The 14,506-nt window shown below is 37.2% G+C and overlaps 2 protein-coding genes across 2 annotated transcripts; both read right to left on the bottom strand.

The window, feature by feature from the left end:
- Positions 1-1,693: 1,693 nt before the first annotated feature.
- LOC141486813 (uncharacterized) lies at positions 1,694-3,585 on the bottom strand. Its single transcript, XM_074185381.1, has 4 exons — positions 3,019-3,585; positions 2,798-2,896; positions 2,570-2,701; positions 1,694-2,263 (listed from the first exon to the last, which is right to left on the bottom strand). The coding sequence occupies exons 1-4, from the start codon at positions 3,152-3,154 to the stop codon at positions 1,971-1,973; spliced, it is 660 nt and encodes a 219-aa protein (XP_074041482.1). The 5' UTR covers positions 3,155-3,585; the 3' UTR covers positions 1,694-1,970.
- A 1,211-nt stretch (positions 3,586-4,796) lies between these two features.
- LOC141486826 (uncharacterized) lies at positions 4,797-13,868 on the bottom strand. The gene is made up of 4 exons (XM_074185396.1): positions 13,315-13,868; positions 13,094-13,192; positions 12,867-12,998; positions 4,797-12,560 (listed from the first exon to the last, which is right to left on the bottom strand). The coding sequence occupies exons 1-4, from the start codon at positions 13,448-13,450 to the stop codon at positions 12,268-12,270; spliced, it is 660 nt and encodes a 219-aa protein (XP_074041497.1). The 5' UTR covers positions 13,451-13,868; the 3' UTR covers positions 4,797-12,267.
- Between the last annotated feature and the right edge of the window lie 638 nt (positions 13,869-14,506).

Raw genomic sequence — 14,506 nt, 5'->3', positions numbered from 1 at the left:
GAAAGATTTAAAATTGGACTTATTCAAGAACCTATTATATCTGGATTTGCAATCAAAAAACGTAAATAACATTGTTTTCTTTGAAGTTTACCGCCCCTTTGAGCGAACATCAATTTTTGTTCGCTAACAATGATATTTTTAATGCAAACTTTAGTAGGCTATGTTATTTCAAGTCAATTTCATTTGAATGTTCGCGAACACTTTTAGCTAACAATGTTAGCGAACATTGTTCGCGTCAGTGTGGACCCGGGGTTAGATAGTTAACTGTCATCTGTATGTGGTGCTCTCCATAGTGATGATTTCGCATTAAAAATCTCCTGCTATAATCGCTTTCTTGCCTTGGTCAATTACGTCTTGCATTATTGCGTCGGTAGTTTCCTTATACTTATTGATGGGGATGTTCGGTGATATGTAGCAGCTATATATATATATTCATATTTTTTGTGTATCCTTCCTTTGATTACTTATTTTGATACGTTTATTGATAAACAGGATTGACGCAACTCCTTTAGCATTCGTAATCCATTCTGACTTCTTGGCTAGAACACTGGCCAGTGCAATATCGATGTTTTCCCTCAATGCCGTTGCTAAAACTAAGTCGTGTGTAGCCTTGGACCTACCTACATTTATATATTAACTGGCATTACTTGTTTTGTGTTTCCTCCTCTTCTTCCCCTCTCCCTTCCTCTTTCTCTTCTATATCCCGCTCTTCCTCTTTTCTTGCTGCTTTCGCTGCCGCTTCTGCCATTTCTACCGCCGCTGCCGTCATAGCATTTATTGCCTCACCCAGCAGGAAGTTTCCATTCCAGCCTTTCTTCTCCGTCCCTCCCTGTCTCTTGTCTTGGTTGTATCTCTGCTTTGTTTTTCTCAGTGCCACCTTGAAAGTAGGGCACCCCATGGAGCCCAATTTGTGGCCCCTCCATTCTACACACTAGGTAGTACATTTCATTTGTGTAAGCTGCTGCATTGTGCCCTCCTTTGCGCATTTGAAACAGTTTCCTGTCCTGTCCTCTCCCTTGCAATTTTCAGAGTTATGTTCGTAGCTCCGCATTTCCTACAGTTTGGCAACTCTGTGTCTCATCTCCACCTTACATCGGGCCAGTCTACCTTTATGAATCCCTGGGGTACTACTGTCTCTGCTATCTATTTTTGGCAGTTTCAAAGTGGCTGTTACAGTTTTATTTCCTGCCGGTTTGGTTTCACTTATCCCCCAATTCTTTTCCCAGGCTTCTACTACTGTCCTCACAGCGTCAACTATCTCCTCCTTTGTGGTGTTGCAGAGCATTTCCCTAATGTATACGCTCTCCATTCGGTCTCTCCGTACTCTCCGGTCTCTAGTACATTTGCTGCGTAAAAATAATTAAGGACTCTCCACTCCTGTGCGGGACATGTTTTTTAAATAAAGTTTTTGGAGCTGTATAGTTTTTTTTTTTGGGAAAGGCAGTAATTCTTCATTTATACAAAAATCAGACTCGGACGCCTATTGGCGTCCTACGCACAGTACCAAAGTTTCAAGGATATATGCGGATGACGCCATATGGCGTTAGTGGGTAAAAATGGTCAAGTAGAAAAAATACAACAAGTAAAAAAACATTTCAAAACAAAATTATATTATATTACATTTGCAATTTTTGGTCAAAAAAGTGTGAAAAAGACTAAAACATGGCTCAACACACAAACCGGTTTTATCTGGACAAGTCTTACATTCCCACACAGTGTCGTTCCTGATTTTCTTCTGGAAATAAAAACGACATCTTTTTCTTGGTGTTCTCTTTGTGGCATCAACCGTTTCAATTTTACTAGGTACGTGTTTGAATATCATATATTCTATTCTACGTGGTATATCAGGCAATAGATTTTCAGTCACAGCTAAACGGTAATCATATAATGTCATTTTTCTTCCCGAGTATTTGCAAAATATCACGTAAGAATTGAACAAAAGGAGCTGCAGGATATGAACACCAAGTTTTTTATACCAGAATAATGTTTTTCTCAAAGAAGGGTAGTAGGACATCATCTGGTCCTGACGATCTGGTTACCTCCAGTTCTTTTCTGGAGTTGTCAATCCTGGCTTCTGTCTCCTTTCTCATCATTTCAATTTCAGCTTCTGATTTATCTTTCATTATTTTCAATTTCAAATTGTTTTCTTTCTCCATCTGAGAAATTTTGATTTGCTCTAAACTTGATTTGGCTTCTGCCCAGTGACTTACTTTACTACAAAGTGTTTCATACTCATTCCTTTTTCGCTTATTCCCAGACTCGCCTGAAAGTAAAATTGAAACGTTATTTTTCGGTCAGTAGGTTTTATTTTACTAAATATTATCTAACCAAAATGTTAAAGTTGTCGACAAAAATTGATTATTGCAAGAATCGAATAATCATTTTCCATTCGAATTATCCCGTCACTAAATTCTATATGTACCATTGTACAAAACATTGATGGTAGTTCAAAACAATACCATCGAGATATACCAACAACATGGAACATTTGGATGGCAAAAAAACATCGACATCGTACTTGAAACATCGGCTATTGATGCTCATCTCAAAAAAGTACATGTTTACCTACCTGAAATAAGAACCTTAGATTTTGGGGTCCTTAAGTTGTCGGGAGTAGATTTGGACCAGTCCATTTTAGCCTTTGTTTCTTCTTTCATCTGATCCATTCTCTTTGTTTCATGTTGTGTATTCTCCAATTGTCCTTGAAAAAAAAGTAATTTTCTGGTAAACGATATTTCTAAATGTGGCATTAAGTATACCTTATTCATTTCATTAAAATAATTGTGTAGTATCTTACCTTGAATGGCATATTCTTCCTCCGTAAAATCATTATTTGGTATCACCTCAGGTATTCCAAAAGAGATATCATTATCCTCACATTCAATTGTTATAAATTCTAAAAACAAAGGAAATCAAAGTTATCCTAGCGACATATTGCTATTTCAGTAAGAAAGTCTTGAATGAAATTTGAATGAATGAATAAAACACAATTCTCTGTTAAAGATGGTAATAACTAACCTGTTCCTGAAATAGATGCATCACCTCCAAACTCAGATTGCAGTCCTTCAACTCTACTGCCCAAAATATCCCTTACAAGTATGTCAACATCATTGACTTCAATTGGTTTATTCGGTGGGCCTCCTCCAGTAGACATTACATGACATTTTGCATCTGCTATTTTTCTTTTACTCCTTTTTTTAATGTTTTCATATTATTTCCTTAACGTGTTCCAATCTCTGAAGACCTCACCACTGTGACTGTTGAACTGTACTTCAATTTTTTCCCAACATTCACGCTTTTGTTTATTATTGTTACTGTCTGTTTTTTTATTTTCAATAATTCCCTTATATTTTGTAACAATACTAAGCAAAACTGCTTCTTCTTTTGAATTGAAGTTTGTTGCTCTTTGGTGTTAACTTTCTGAAGATGTTTCCATTGTCTACTATAAAAATTCATATAAGTAAGAATATGACCCAAGAAAATATAAAATATTTTTCATCTGACACTGATTGCTTACCTCGGAAGTCAGGAGTCTAACAATATTGTAAAATTTCTGATAAGAAATTCTTCCAAATAGTTTATCACCGTTCAATCCACAGAATAATGAAAAACTTGTTATTTGCTATTAGTATTAGTCAAAAATTACACAACTGTTTTGTGTCAAAAAACGGTTATGAGAAAATTTCAACGCATGAATTGAAAATACGCATGCGCCAATAATACCAACCTATGGTTTTATTCCGTGAACTTGGTTTCGAAGAACTTAGCTCAAATATTGTATGAACAACAAATACGTTTTTGAGCCGAGTTCATTTTTGAACCTGGTTCATGTGAACCTCGGCTTAAACCACGATTGTACAACTGGGCCTCAATATCTTTAGGAAATCTAAAGAGAGACGTCGTCCTATTCCTTGATTTAGAGTCGCATCCTCGATAGGCACAAACACTTCCACCTCGGTAGCTAGCCATCTTTAGTTGTTAATAGTTGAGTGTATTATTGTTACTGTTCTAAGACCTAACCTCACTTACACAAATGACTAATGTGAGGTTGACAATATACAAGCCAAGCTTGCGATTTAGCGGAAACGCTTCAGATGCGCTTCTGTATAGATAGGGTGTTCTGTGGTGTAGTCAAGCCGTTTCTCCATGTGCACAAGGTAATGCATTAATCGGAACAGTTTGTAATTCTTGTTTTGTCTACCGCAGCTGTCACAGAAAATAAGCAATTTTCTTACCGACAGCTTAAGGAAGTTGTGTATAGAGTCATGAAGCATGGATGCTACGTTATCAGCCCCTTTTTTTCCCCTCCCTTCAGGATACGTGTAGAAAACACTTTCGTTGTCTGATAGCTGGTGTTATATTAAACGAATAAAAAGAAAGCTGCCGCGTATAATAAACATCGTTAGTGGTGACATTGGGAAGTGGTAAATTTTTCTGGTAGTCCATTGCAATAGCTTCAGTATCAGAAGTAGTGCGGCTGAGGAGTTTAGCCTTCTTTTTTACTTCATTAAAACGGTTTGCTCTTGCTAAATGGACTTGTGAATCAACTTTTAGCGTGTTAAGCTCATTTTCCACTTATAGACCTTTCGTTAAATCTGCTTCTAATGCGCTAATTTTTGCCTTAGTTTCGTCACAGAAACTGCACGTATTTATGCGTGGGTAGCCGAACGAGATATTGAAGTTTTTCACAAAGTTTGACCTGTACGATTCATATGATACAGCCAAACCTGGATTTTTCTCCATGTACATGAGATGCATCTTCTTCACGTTTAGCTCCTCAGGAAGAAAGATCTTAGAAGTTTTCTGAAGGCTGTAGTGAGCATTTCGTCCTTTGAAGGAAGCGATATGATTCTTTACAGCAGCCACCTTTGCTTCACTCAACTTGTGCGGTCTGTTTTTGTGTTTTCCACGACCATCGGTAGGAGCCTGTCCCTCAAGTTTCAGTGACATGACGATGTGCTCTATGCGCCTCTTTGTTGTTCCGTGAATGAATGCCTTGCGACAGACTGGGACGTCTTCATATTTTCCGTCACGCATGACGCGAGCCCTAAAAATGAACACCAATATTTTATTTCAACGGAATTCTGCTGGATTATGGCCTTTATCTCCTCTCATTAACATAATTTAGAGTGGTTTATAACAAAACTGGACTATTTCACTCACCTATAACGGTAGGTTGCTTCATGAAAATCAGCAACACCCTCGGATTGACGGGGTCGCCTTCTAGCTACATGCAGAACTGTGATGAGCCCTGTTAGGTACAAACTTTGTTCATCATACGTTCCCAGGGCATCAAAATACTTAATTGTTGCTTTCCTGTCTTCGTCTGTAATATTGGTAAAATAATTCAGTCTCTTGCACTTGCAATCATCTCCAGTAGTAAGAGATTGCAGCCTTAGACGCTTGGCTACGTCTGTGAGTCTACCAAACGACTGTCTCTTCTTTGTTGCTTTTCTAACACTTTTATTTTATCAATGTCACACTCCATTCTCAATCAGTTAATTAAGTTGAAATAATATTAACAGCTTACAAATGCGTTCAAATTTCACGAACAACGCAGAACGACTCTTGTAAACAACAATGGCGGAGTCAACGCGCAAGCACACACATATCACATGGTCGGACTCAGCCCATTCTTCCCCTGTTCCGCTGGACTACGCCACCTTTTTCCCCCGAGCATCGTTTTTTCCCACGCTACTATCTCGGAACTTAGCTCGTTTTTAGCCAGTTCTTCACAGCTAAACGATAGAGTCGCAGTTTAGCTACAACGCGGCATGGATAACTCAAAAATGATTTGTTTGTGACTAAGCCCGATATTCCCCTGTGGTCTTCATAAGCTATCGAAAATAAGAAATATTAGCTCTTCACCATTTAAATGGACGTATACTAAGGTGAACACCATGACTGAAAGAGTTAATCCGATTTTTCGTTCATTAATAATATTATACCTTATTTTTGTAATTTCACCGCGCCGTTATCTGTCAAATGAATCTACTCGATGCTCATTCCATCCTTCTATGCATCGATTACGTCGCACATCTCTCTTTCCCACTCACTACCGTACGCCCCAAAAGTCTCTTATCCCCTCTACTAATGTACCTGCCGATGAGAAACTGACAGCAATTATAGTAGGCGACGAAGCATTTCCGTTAAAATCTTATCTTCTGCGCCCTTATAGTGAAAGAAATGGCGGAGATGAAGCCAAAAAATTTTTAACTACCGTCTGCCAAGGGCACGAAGAGTAGTAGAAAACAGTTTTGGGATTTTAGCTGCTCGCTGGAGAATTTTTATTCGATACATAGAAGTTCAGCCAGACACAGCACAAGATATTATTTTACCAGCTGTATGTTTGCATAATATATTATGTCAAAAACGTGACTTTGAACCGGAAAATGATTATTTAAATAGGTCTAATTCTTGTTTTACTTCAGTACCACCGCTCGAGTTTCTGGAACAGTTGTAGCTTGCAGTTAGTTTATCCACTGTATCTACACCTCCTTCAGTTTTATTGTAGTCTATGATCATGACTGATTTGTTTGCATCTGTTCCTGCATCTATTTCAACTCTATCATGCATACTAGAAAGTAACAGCACAATTTTCTATTGGTTATTCTCTCTTGTTTTTCCGGATAGTTCCAATAACTGTGAGTTTGTGGTCAAGTAGCTTTTTCACAAGAGGTACAGAGGTGAACCAATTGTCCATCGTAACATTGCGATTAGAACCAAAAAAGTGTTGACAGAGTCGTAAAACTACATCGAAAGGACTATTCGAAACTCTGTACGGACCTTCCGACGTGTTCCGACGTAAATTTCTATATTGCTCGTGTAGAACATTTTGGCATCACACAATACTAGGATTTTCAACCCGTCTTTATTCGGCTTCGAAGGGATGTATTGGCGAAAACTGCACTTTTCTCGAAATCCTGCAAGCATCTCGTTCACTGTTACAGATTCTGAGTGGTGGAGGCAGTTCTGACAATTAGCAACAAAACGGTCAAAAACATTGCGTATGGGAGCCAATTTATCTATTTCCTTTCGTATCACTCGAGTCTCTCTGCTGTGAAATCTTAAACAACGAATTAGGAATCTAAATCTTTGTGAACTCATCGTGAGGCGAAAAATCTCTACACTAGATCCATCACCCCTCCATAATTCTTCGGTATATAGACGGTTTGCATGATAAATACCAGCCACGTAGATAACTCAAAAAAATGCACGAATTTCAATTTGATTCGTTGGGGTTGCATCTCTTCTTCGAGCAAAATTATCAGAAACATATTCGATGTATTCGTTGGTACATTCCACTATAATATTGATTATTTTGTCATTGAAGAAATACTCCCATATTGCCAGTGGTTCTAAGCGGTTTCTCGTGCTATGCTATGAATTTCTTCTATCATTTCTTCATCGTCAGAAATATCTTGCTCAGAGTCACTATTATCGTGTTGCTCTTCAACATGATCCACCTCCTCGTCATCAGACTGATCTGTATCTGAATGTTCGTCATACGCCATACGTCCCTCTTCGTCATTGACAAGTTCTAGCATTTCCTGCAGTCGAGTCTGTTCTCTTTCGTAAAACCACATAGCTAAAATAAATATTGTTATTGATTTACATGTATTACATATAAAAAGAAAAACTTACCTCACAATAAAAATTGCACGATAATCAAAAATAAAACGTGATTAGCCGCGTCGGTCTCTCACACCGTAGGACGAAATATTTTTGGCACAACGTACTTTTGTAACACTCACGTTAGCACTGCCGTTTTGTCGCTTCCGCTTGAGAAGATACACGGAGTGGAAGGTGGCCCCCACTTTGATTTCCAGAATAACGCTGAATAAAGTGTATGGTCGGTCTCACAAACCGAACGCGACTAACAGAAGGTTAAATGCCCTACAAATGCTGTCTTTCATAAATACAATATGGCTAAAACATTTCTTCAATACTAATGACAGTAGCTTACATACTCAGTTGAATCATTGATAAATTACATAAGATTTTTTCATATGTTGGGGTCTTGCCATTATTTTTTTATATTGTATTACTTTTCACGTTGTTAAAGTCTAATTTACATATGAATTATGAATGCCCCACAAGAAGTATTACAAAAGTAACTAAAAAATATCATTTATTCCAGATTTTTTTATTTTATGTAACTTTTTACGTTGTTGCAAAGTCTAATTTACATATGAATCATGAATGCCACACAAGAACTCTTACAAAACTAATTAAACTAACTTAAAAGCCCTTAAATGCCCTACAAATGCTGTCTCTCGTAAATAAAATAAAAACATTTCATAAATACTGATAGATAACAGCGACTTATTCACTCAGTTGAATCACTGATATGTTACTTTTTTTATGTTGTAACTTAATCATGAGTGAAGTATTTCCCTGTTAATATAACATCACCTCTGAACAAACTTTCTAGAAAAGGTGAAAAATTTATCTGGACTGATGAATGTCAAGAAGCATTTGAAAATTTGAAATCAAGATTAACATCACCTCCAGTTTTACAATATCCAGAGTTTTCAGCTGAAAACACTTTCATACTGAAAACTGATGCCTCAAAAATAGCAATTTCAGGAGTACTCTGTAACGGAGACAATAAACCAATTGCATATGCCAGTAGAACATTAAATAAAGCAGAAAGAAATTATAGCATTATTGAACTAGAGCTTTTAGCTATAGTTTGGTCAGTGAAACATTACAGACCATATTTGTATGGAAGAAAATTTGTAATACAGACCGATCATAGGCCTCTTATATTTTTGTACGGCTCAAATCAACCGTCTAGTAGACTGACGAAATTTCGACTTGTTTTAGATGAATATGACTATGTAGTACAGTACGTTAAGGGCAATTCAAACGTTGCAGACGCTCTTTCTCGAGTAGAAATACCATCTGACAACTTGAAAGAAATGTCCAGAAAAATTGATGCCTCTGTGAATGTTATAACACGTTCACGAACAAAGAGATTGCTGGATAACCCGAGTGTAAACGATGAAACTAGGACTGATCACCCCGGAATTGTCGAAGTTTTGAAAAAGCCTTATAACGTAACTGAATTGAAAATATTGAGCTCACAACAATTCAATGCACTACGGAAGTCAGAAAAACAATTTAATTTGATTCGACTGTAACGATCCCCGGATTCTTCATATCCGATGCGAGAAGACCGACAATAGAAGATTCAAAACATCCCGTACATCCCATCGTATAAATAGAAGAGATCTTGCAATTTGGACTCACAACTTTAAGGTTTTTTACATCACCAGTCACCGCTGTTAACGTTAAGTGGGCTTCTACCTCACGTCGGACCTCTAAACTCTTTAAGTCTGGACGAGAGATGACGTAAGGGATATCTTCTAATTTCGTATTAAGGCTAGAGCTATTCAAATATCTGCTTATAGGAGAAGTTGGTATAGTACAAGCGATTTCGCAAGATGCACCTCTGCACTGTATATTGTTTAATGGATATGTCGTTGTTATGTGATCGAGAGACTGTTGATAATCCCCTATCATCCCTGTAACTGGAAAGTTCTTTTCGCATGCTTGAACATATCTATAGAGTATTGGAGTGACTTCAAGAAGGTACCTACTATTTTGGATAGGTTCAGACTGGAGGATCATCGAATTTATCGTCATGGCGAAAGGCTTAGTAATAACAGGATTGCTTTGACTCAGGTAGATTGTATTCCTTACTTCTGAATCTTCATAGACTATCTCAGCTATCCACTCGGACCTTTCTCTTCGTAAGATCTTATAACATGTCTGAGGGATAACCTCCACCAGTCCCCAGCCGCATCTATCATTTAAGTCATAGAAGCACCATCCTGTACACCATCCTTGATAAATACAACCGGTGTAAAAGAAATCTGTTGAGTTTGTACTTCTTGGTAATGTTCCAGGTCCTGAGCTCAACACTGTTGGCTTACACATTTCTGCATTACAATTATCTGAGTTAATGCACTTGTATTCCGTAGACACCTTCATAGCGGGGATACAAGCATAATAGTAATCCTTATAATAGTAATGCATGCTAATACTCTGCAAGCTGAAACTCAGTCTTGATCCATCATTTCGTATTAAACAGATACGAGAACCTTTATCAAGGGTGAATAGGCCAAAAAATTCTTTTGTACATATGTCATCTTGACATATCTTTTTATCAGAAGTTAAAAAGAAATTATAGTCACATTGCTCTATGATGATCCCAGAGCAAACATATATTGTAGAGAAGACTAAGATTGATATAAATTTCATTGTAAAAGAAATATTACGAAAATTATAAAGAAAGATTTAAAATTGGACTTATTCAAGAACCTATTATATCTGGATTTGCAATCAAAAAACGTAAATAACATTGTTTTCTTTGAAGTTTACCGCCCTTTGAGCGAACATCAATTTTTGTTCGCTAACAATGATATTTTTAATGCAAACTTTAGTAGGCTATGTTATTTCAAGTCAATTTTATTTGAATGTTCGCGAACACTTTTAGCTAACAATGTTAGCGAACATTGTTCGCGTCAGTGTGGACCCGGGGTTAGATAGTTAACTGTCATCTGTATGTGGTGCTCTCCATAGTGATGATTTCGCATTAAAATCTCCTGCTATAATCGCTTTCTTGCCTTGGTCAATTACGTCTTGCATTATTGCGTCGGTAGTTTCCTTATACTTATTGATGGGGATGTTCGGTGATATGTAGCAGCTATATATATATATTCATATTTTTTGTGTCTATCCTTCCTTTGATTACTTATTTTGATACGTTTATTGATAAACAGGATTGACGCAACTCCTTTAGCATTCGTAATCCATTCTGACTTCTTGGCTAGAACACTGGCCAGTGCAATATCGATGTTTTCCCTCAATGCCGTTGCTAAAACTAAGTCGTGTGTAGCCTTGGACCTACCTACATTTATATATTAACTGGCATTACTTGTTTTGTGTTTCCTCCTCTTCTTCCCCTCTCCCTTCCTCTTTCTCTTCTATATCCCGCTCTTCCTCTTTTCTTGCTGCTTTCGCTGCCGCTTCTGCCATTTCTACCGCCGCTGCCGTCATAGCATTTATTGCCTCACCCAGCAGGAAGTTTCCATTCCAGCCTTTCTTCTCCGTCCCTCCCTGTCTCTTGTCTTGGTTGTATCTCTGCTTTGTTTTTCTCAGTGCCACCTTGAAAGTAGGGCACCCCATGGAGCCCAATTTGTGGCCCTCCATTCTACACACTAGGTAGTACATTTCATTTGTGTAAGCTGCTGCATTGTGCCCTCCTTTGCCGCATTTGAAACAGTTTCCTGTCCTGTCCTCTCCCTTGCAATTTTCAGAGTTATGTTCGTAGCTCCAGCATTTCCTACAGTTTGGCACTCTGTGTCTCATCTCCACCTTACATCGGGCCAGTCCTACCTTTATGAATCCCTGGGGTACTACTGTCTCTGCTATCTATTTTTGGCAGTTTCAAAGTGGCTGTTACTGTTTTATTTCCTGCCGGTTTGGTTTCACTTATCCCCCAATTCTTTTCCCAGGCTTCTACTACTGTCCTCACAGCGTCAACTATCTCCTCCTTTGTGGTGTTGCAGAGCATTCCCCTAATGTATACGCTCTCCATTCCGGTCTCTCCGTACTCTCCGGTCTCTAGTACATTTGCTGCGTAAAATAATTAAGGACTCCACTCCTGTGCGGGACATGTTTTTTTAAATAAAGTTTTTGGAGCTGTATAGTTTTTTTTTGGGAAAGGCAGTAATTCTTCATTTATACAAAAATCAGACTCGGACGCCTATTGGCGTCCTACGCACAGTACCAAAGTTTCAAGGATATATGCGGATGACGCCATATGGCGTTAGTGGGTAAAAATGGTCAAGTAGAAAAAATACAACAAGTAAAAAAAACATTTCAAAACAAAATTATATTATATTACATTTGCAATTTTTGGTCAAAAAAGTGTGAAAAAGACTAAAACATGGCTCAACACACAAACCGGGTTTATCTGGACAAGTCTTACATTCCCACACAGTGTCGTTCCTGATTTTCTTCTGGAAATAAAAACGACATCTTTTTCTTGGTGTTCTCTTTGTGGCATCAACCGTTTCAATTTTACTAGGTACGTGTTTGAATATCATATATTCTATTCTACGTGGTATATCAGGCAATAGATTTTCAGTCACAGCTAAACGGTAATCATATAATGTCATTTTTCTGCCCGAGTATTTGCAAAATATCACGTAAGAATTGAACAAAAGGAGCTGCAGGATATGAACACCAAGTTTTTTATACCAGAATAATGTTTTTCTCAAAGAAGGGTAGTAGGACATCATCTGGTCCTGACGATCTGGTTACCTCCAGTTCTTTTCTGGAGTTGTCAATCCTGGCTTCTGTCTCCTTTCTCATCATTTCAATTTCAGCTCCTGATTTATCTTTCATTATTTTCAATTTCAAATTGTGTTCTTTCTCCATCTGAGAAATTTTGATTTGCTCTAAACTTGATTTGGCTTCTGCCCAGTGACTTACTTTACTACAAAGTGTTTCATACTCATTCCTTTTTCGCTTATTCCCAGACTCGCCTGAAAGTAAAATTGAAACGTTATTTTTCGGTCAGTAGGTTTTATTTTACTAAATATTATCTAACCAAAATGTTAAAGTTGTCGACAAAAATTGATTATTGCAAGAATCGAATAATCATTTTCCATTCGAATTATCCCGTCACTAAATTCTATATGTACCATTGTACAAAACATTGATGGTAGTTCAAAACAATACCATCGAGATATACCAACAACATGGAACATTTGGATGGCAAAAAAACATCGACATCGTACTTGAAACATCGGCTATTGATGCTCATCTCAAAAAAGTACATGTTTACCTACCTGAAATAAGAACCTTAGATTTTGGGGTCCTTAAGTTGTCGGGAGTAGATTTGGACCAGTCCATTTTAGCCTTTGTTTCTTCTTTCATCTGATCCATTCTCTTTGTTTCATGTTGTGTATTCTCCAATTGTCCTTGAAAAAAAGTAATTTTCTGGTAAACGATATTTCTAAATGTGGCATTAAGTATACCTTATTCATTTCATTAAAATAATTGTGTAGTATCTTACCTTGAATGGCATATTCTTCCTCCGTAAAATCATTATTTGGTATCACCTCAGGTATTCCAAAAGAGATATCATTATCCTCACATTCAATTGTTATAAATTCTAAAAACAAAGGAAATCAAAGTTATCCTAGCGACATATTGCTATTTCAGTAAGAAAGTCTTGAATGAAATTTGAATGAATGAATAAAACACAATTCTCTGTTAAAGATGGTAATAACTAACCTGTTCCTGAAATAGATGCATCACCTCCAAACTCAGATTGCAGTCCTTCAACTCTACTGCCCAAAATATCCCTTACAAGTATGTCAACATCATTGACTTCAATTGGTTTATTCGGTGGGCCTCCTCCAGTAGACATTACATGACATTTTGCATCTGCTATTTTTCTTTTACTCCTTTTTTTAATGTTTTCATATTATTTCCTTAACGTGTTCCAATCTCTGAAGACCTCACCACTGTGACTGTTGAACTGTACTTCAATTTTTTCCCAACATTCACGCTTTTGTTTATTATTGTTACTGTCTGTTTTTTTATTTTCAATAATTCCCTTATATTTTGTAACAATACTAAGCAAAACTGCTTCTTCTTTTGAATTGAAGTTTGTTGCTCTTTGGTGTTAACTTTCTGAAGATGTTTCCATTGTCTACTATAAAAATTCATATAAGTAAGAATATGACCCAAGAAAATATAAAATATTTTTCATCTGACACTGATTGCTTACCTCGGAAGTCAGGAGTCTAACAATATTGTAAAATTTCTGATAAGAAATTCTTCCAAATAGTTTATCACCGTTCAATCCACAGAATAATGAAAAACTTGTTATTTGCTATTAGTATTAGTCAAAAATTACACAACTGTTTTGTGTCAAAAACGGTTATGAGAAAATTTCAACGCATGAATTGAAAATACGCATGCGCCAATAATACCAACCTATGGTTTTATTCCGTGAACTTGGTTTCGAAGAACTTAGCTCAAATATTGTATGAACAACAAAATACGTTTTTGAGCCGAGTTCATTTTTGAACCTGGTTCATGTGAACCTCGGCTTAAACCACGATTGTACAACTGGGCCTCAATATCTTTAGGAAATCTAAAGAGAGACGTCGTCCTATTCCTTGATTTAGAGTCGCATCCTCGATAGGCACAAACACTTCCACCTCGGTAGCTAGCCATCTTTAGTTGTTAATAGTTGAGTGTATTATTGTTACTGTTCTAAGACCTAACCTCACTTACACAAATGACTAATGTGAGGTTGACAATATACAAGCCAAGCTTGCGATTTAGCGGAAACGCTTCAGATGCGCTTCTGTATAGATAGGGTGTTCTGTGGTGTAGTCAAGCCGTTTCTCCATGTGCACAAGGTAATGCATTAATCGGAACAGTTTGTAATTCTTGTTTTGTCTACCGCAGCTGT

This window comes from Leptinotarsa decemlineata, unplaced genomic scaffold, assembly GCF_025532065.1.
Source record: "Leptinotarsa decemlineata unplaced genomic scaffold, Ldec_3_MD MMD2_tig00026374_RagTag_RagTag, whole genome shotgun sequence".
In the NCBI taxonomy this organism is placed as follows: Eukaryota; Metazoa; Arthropoda; class Insecta; order Coleoptera; family Chrysomelidae; genus Leptinotarsa; species Leptinotarsa decemlineata.
This window is presented reverse-complemented; position numbering and strand designations above follow the sequence as displayed.

What these genes read in the sequence shown, in the direction of transcription:
- LOC141486813 (XM_074185381.1), bottom strand. Translation starts at nt 3,154, where the DNA reads ATGTCTACTGGAGGAGGCCCACCGAATAAACCAATTGAAGTCAATGAT. An exon ending in TGCATCTATTTCAGGAACAG is followed by an intron (nt 2,897 to 3,018) that starts GTTAGTTATTAC and finishes CTTTGTTTTTAG; the next exon opens with AATTTATAACAATTGAATGT. An exon ending in GGAAGAATATGCCATTCAAG is followed by an intron (nt 2,702 to 2,797) that starts GTAAGATACTAC and finishes TTTTTTTTCAAG; the next exon opens with GACAATTGGAGAATACACAA.
- LOC141486826 (XM_074185396.1), bottom strand. Translation starts at nt 13,450, where the DNA reads ATGTCTACTGGAGGAGGCCCACCGAATAAACCAATTGAAGTCAATGAT. An exon ending in TGCATCTATTTCAGGAACAG is followed by an intron (nt 13,193 to 13,314) that starts GTTAGTTATTAC and finishes CTTTGTTTTTAG; the next exon opens with AATTTATAACAATTGAATGT. An exon ending in ATCTAAGGTTCTTATTTCAG is followed by an intron (nt 12,561 to 12,866) that starts GTAGGTAAACAT and finishes TTTTACTTTCAG; the next exon opens with GCGAGTCTGGGAATAAGCGA.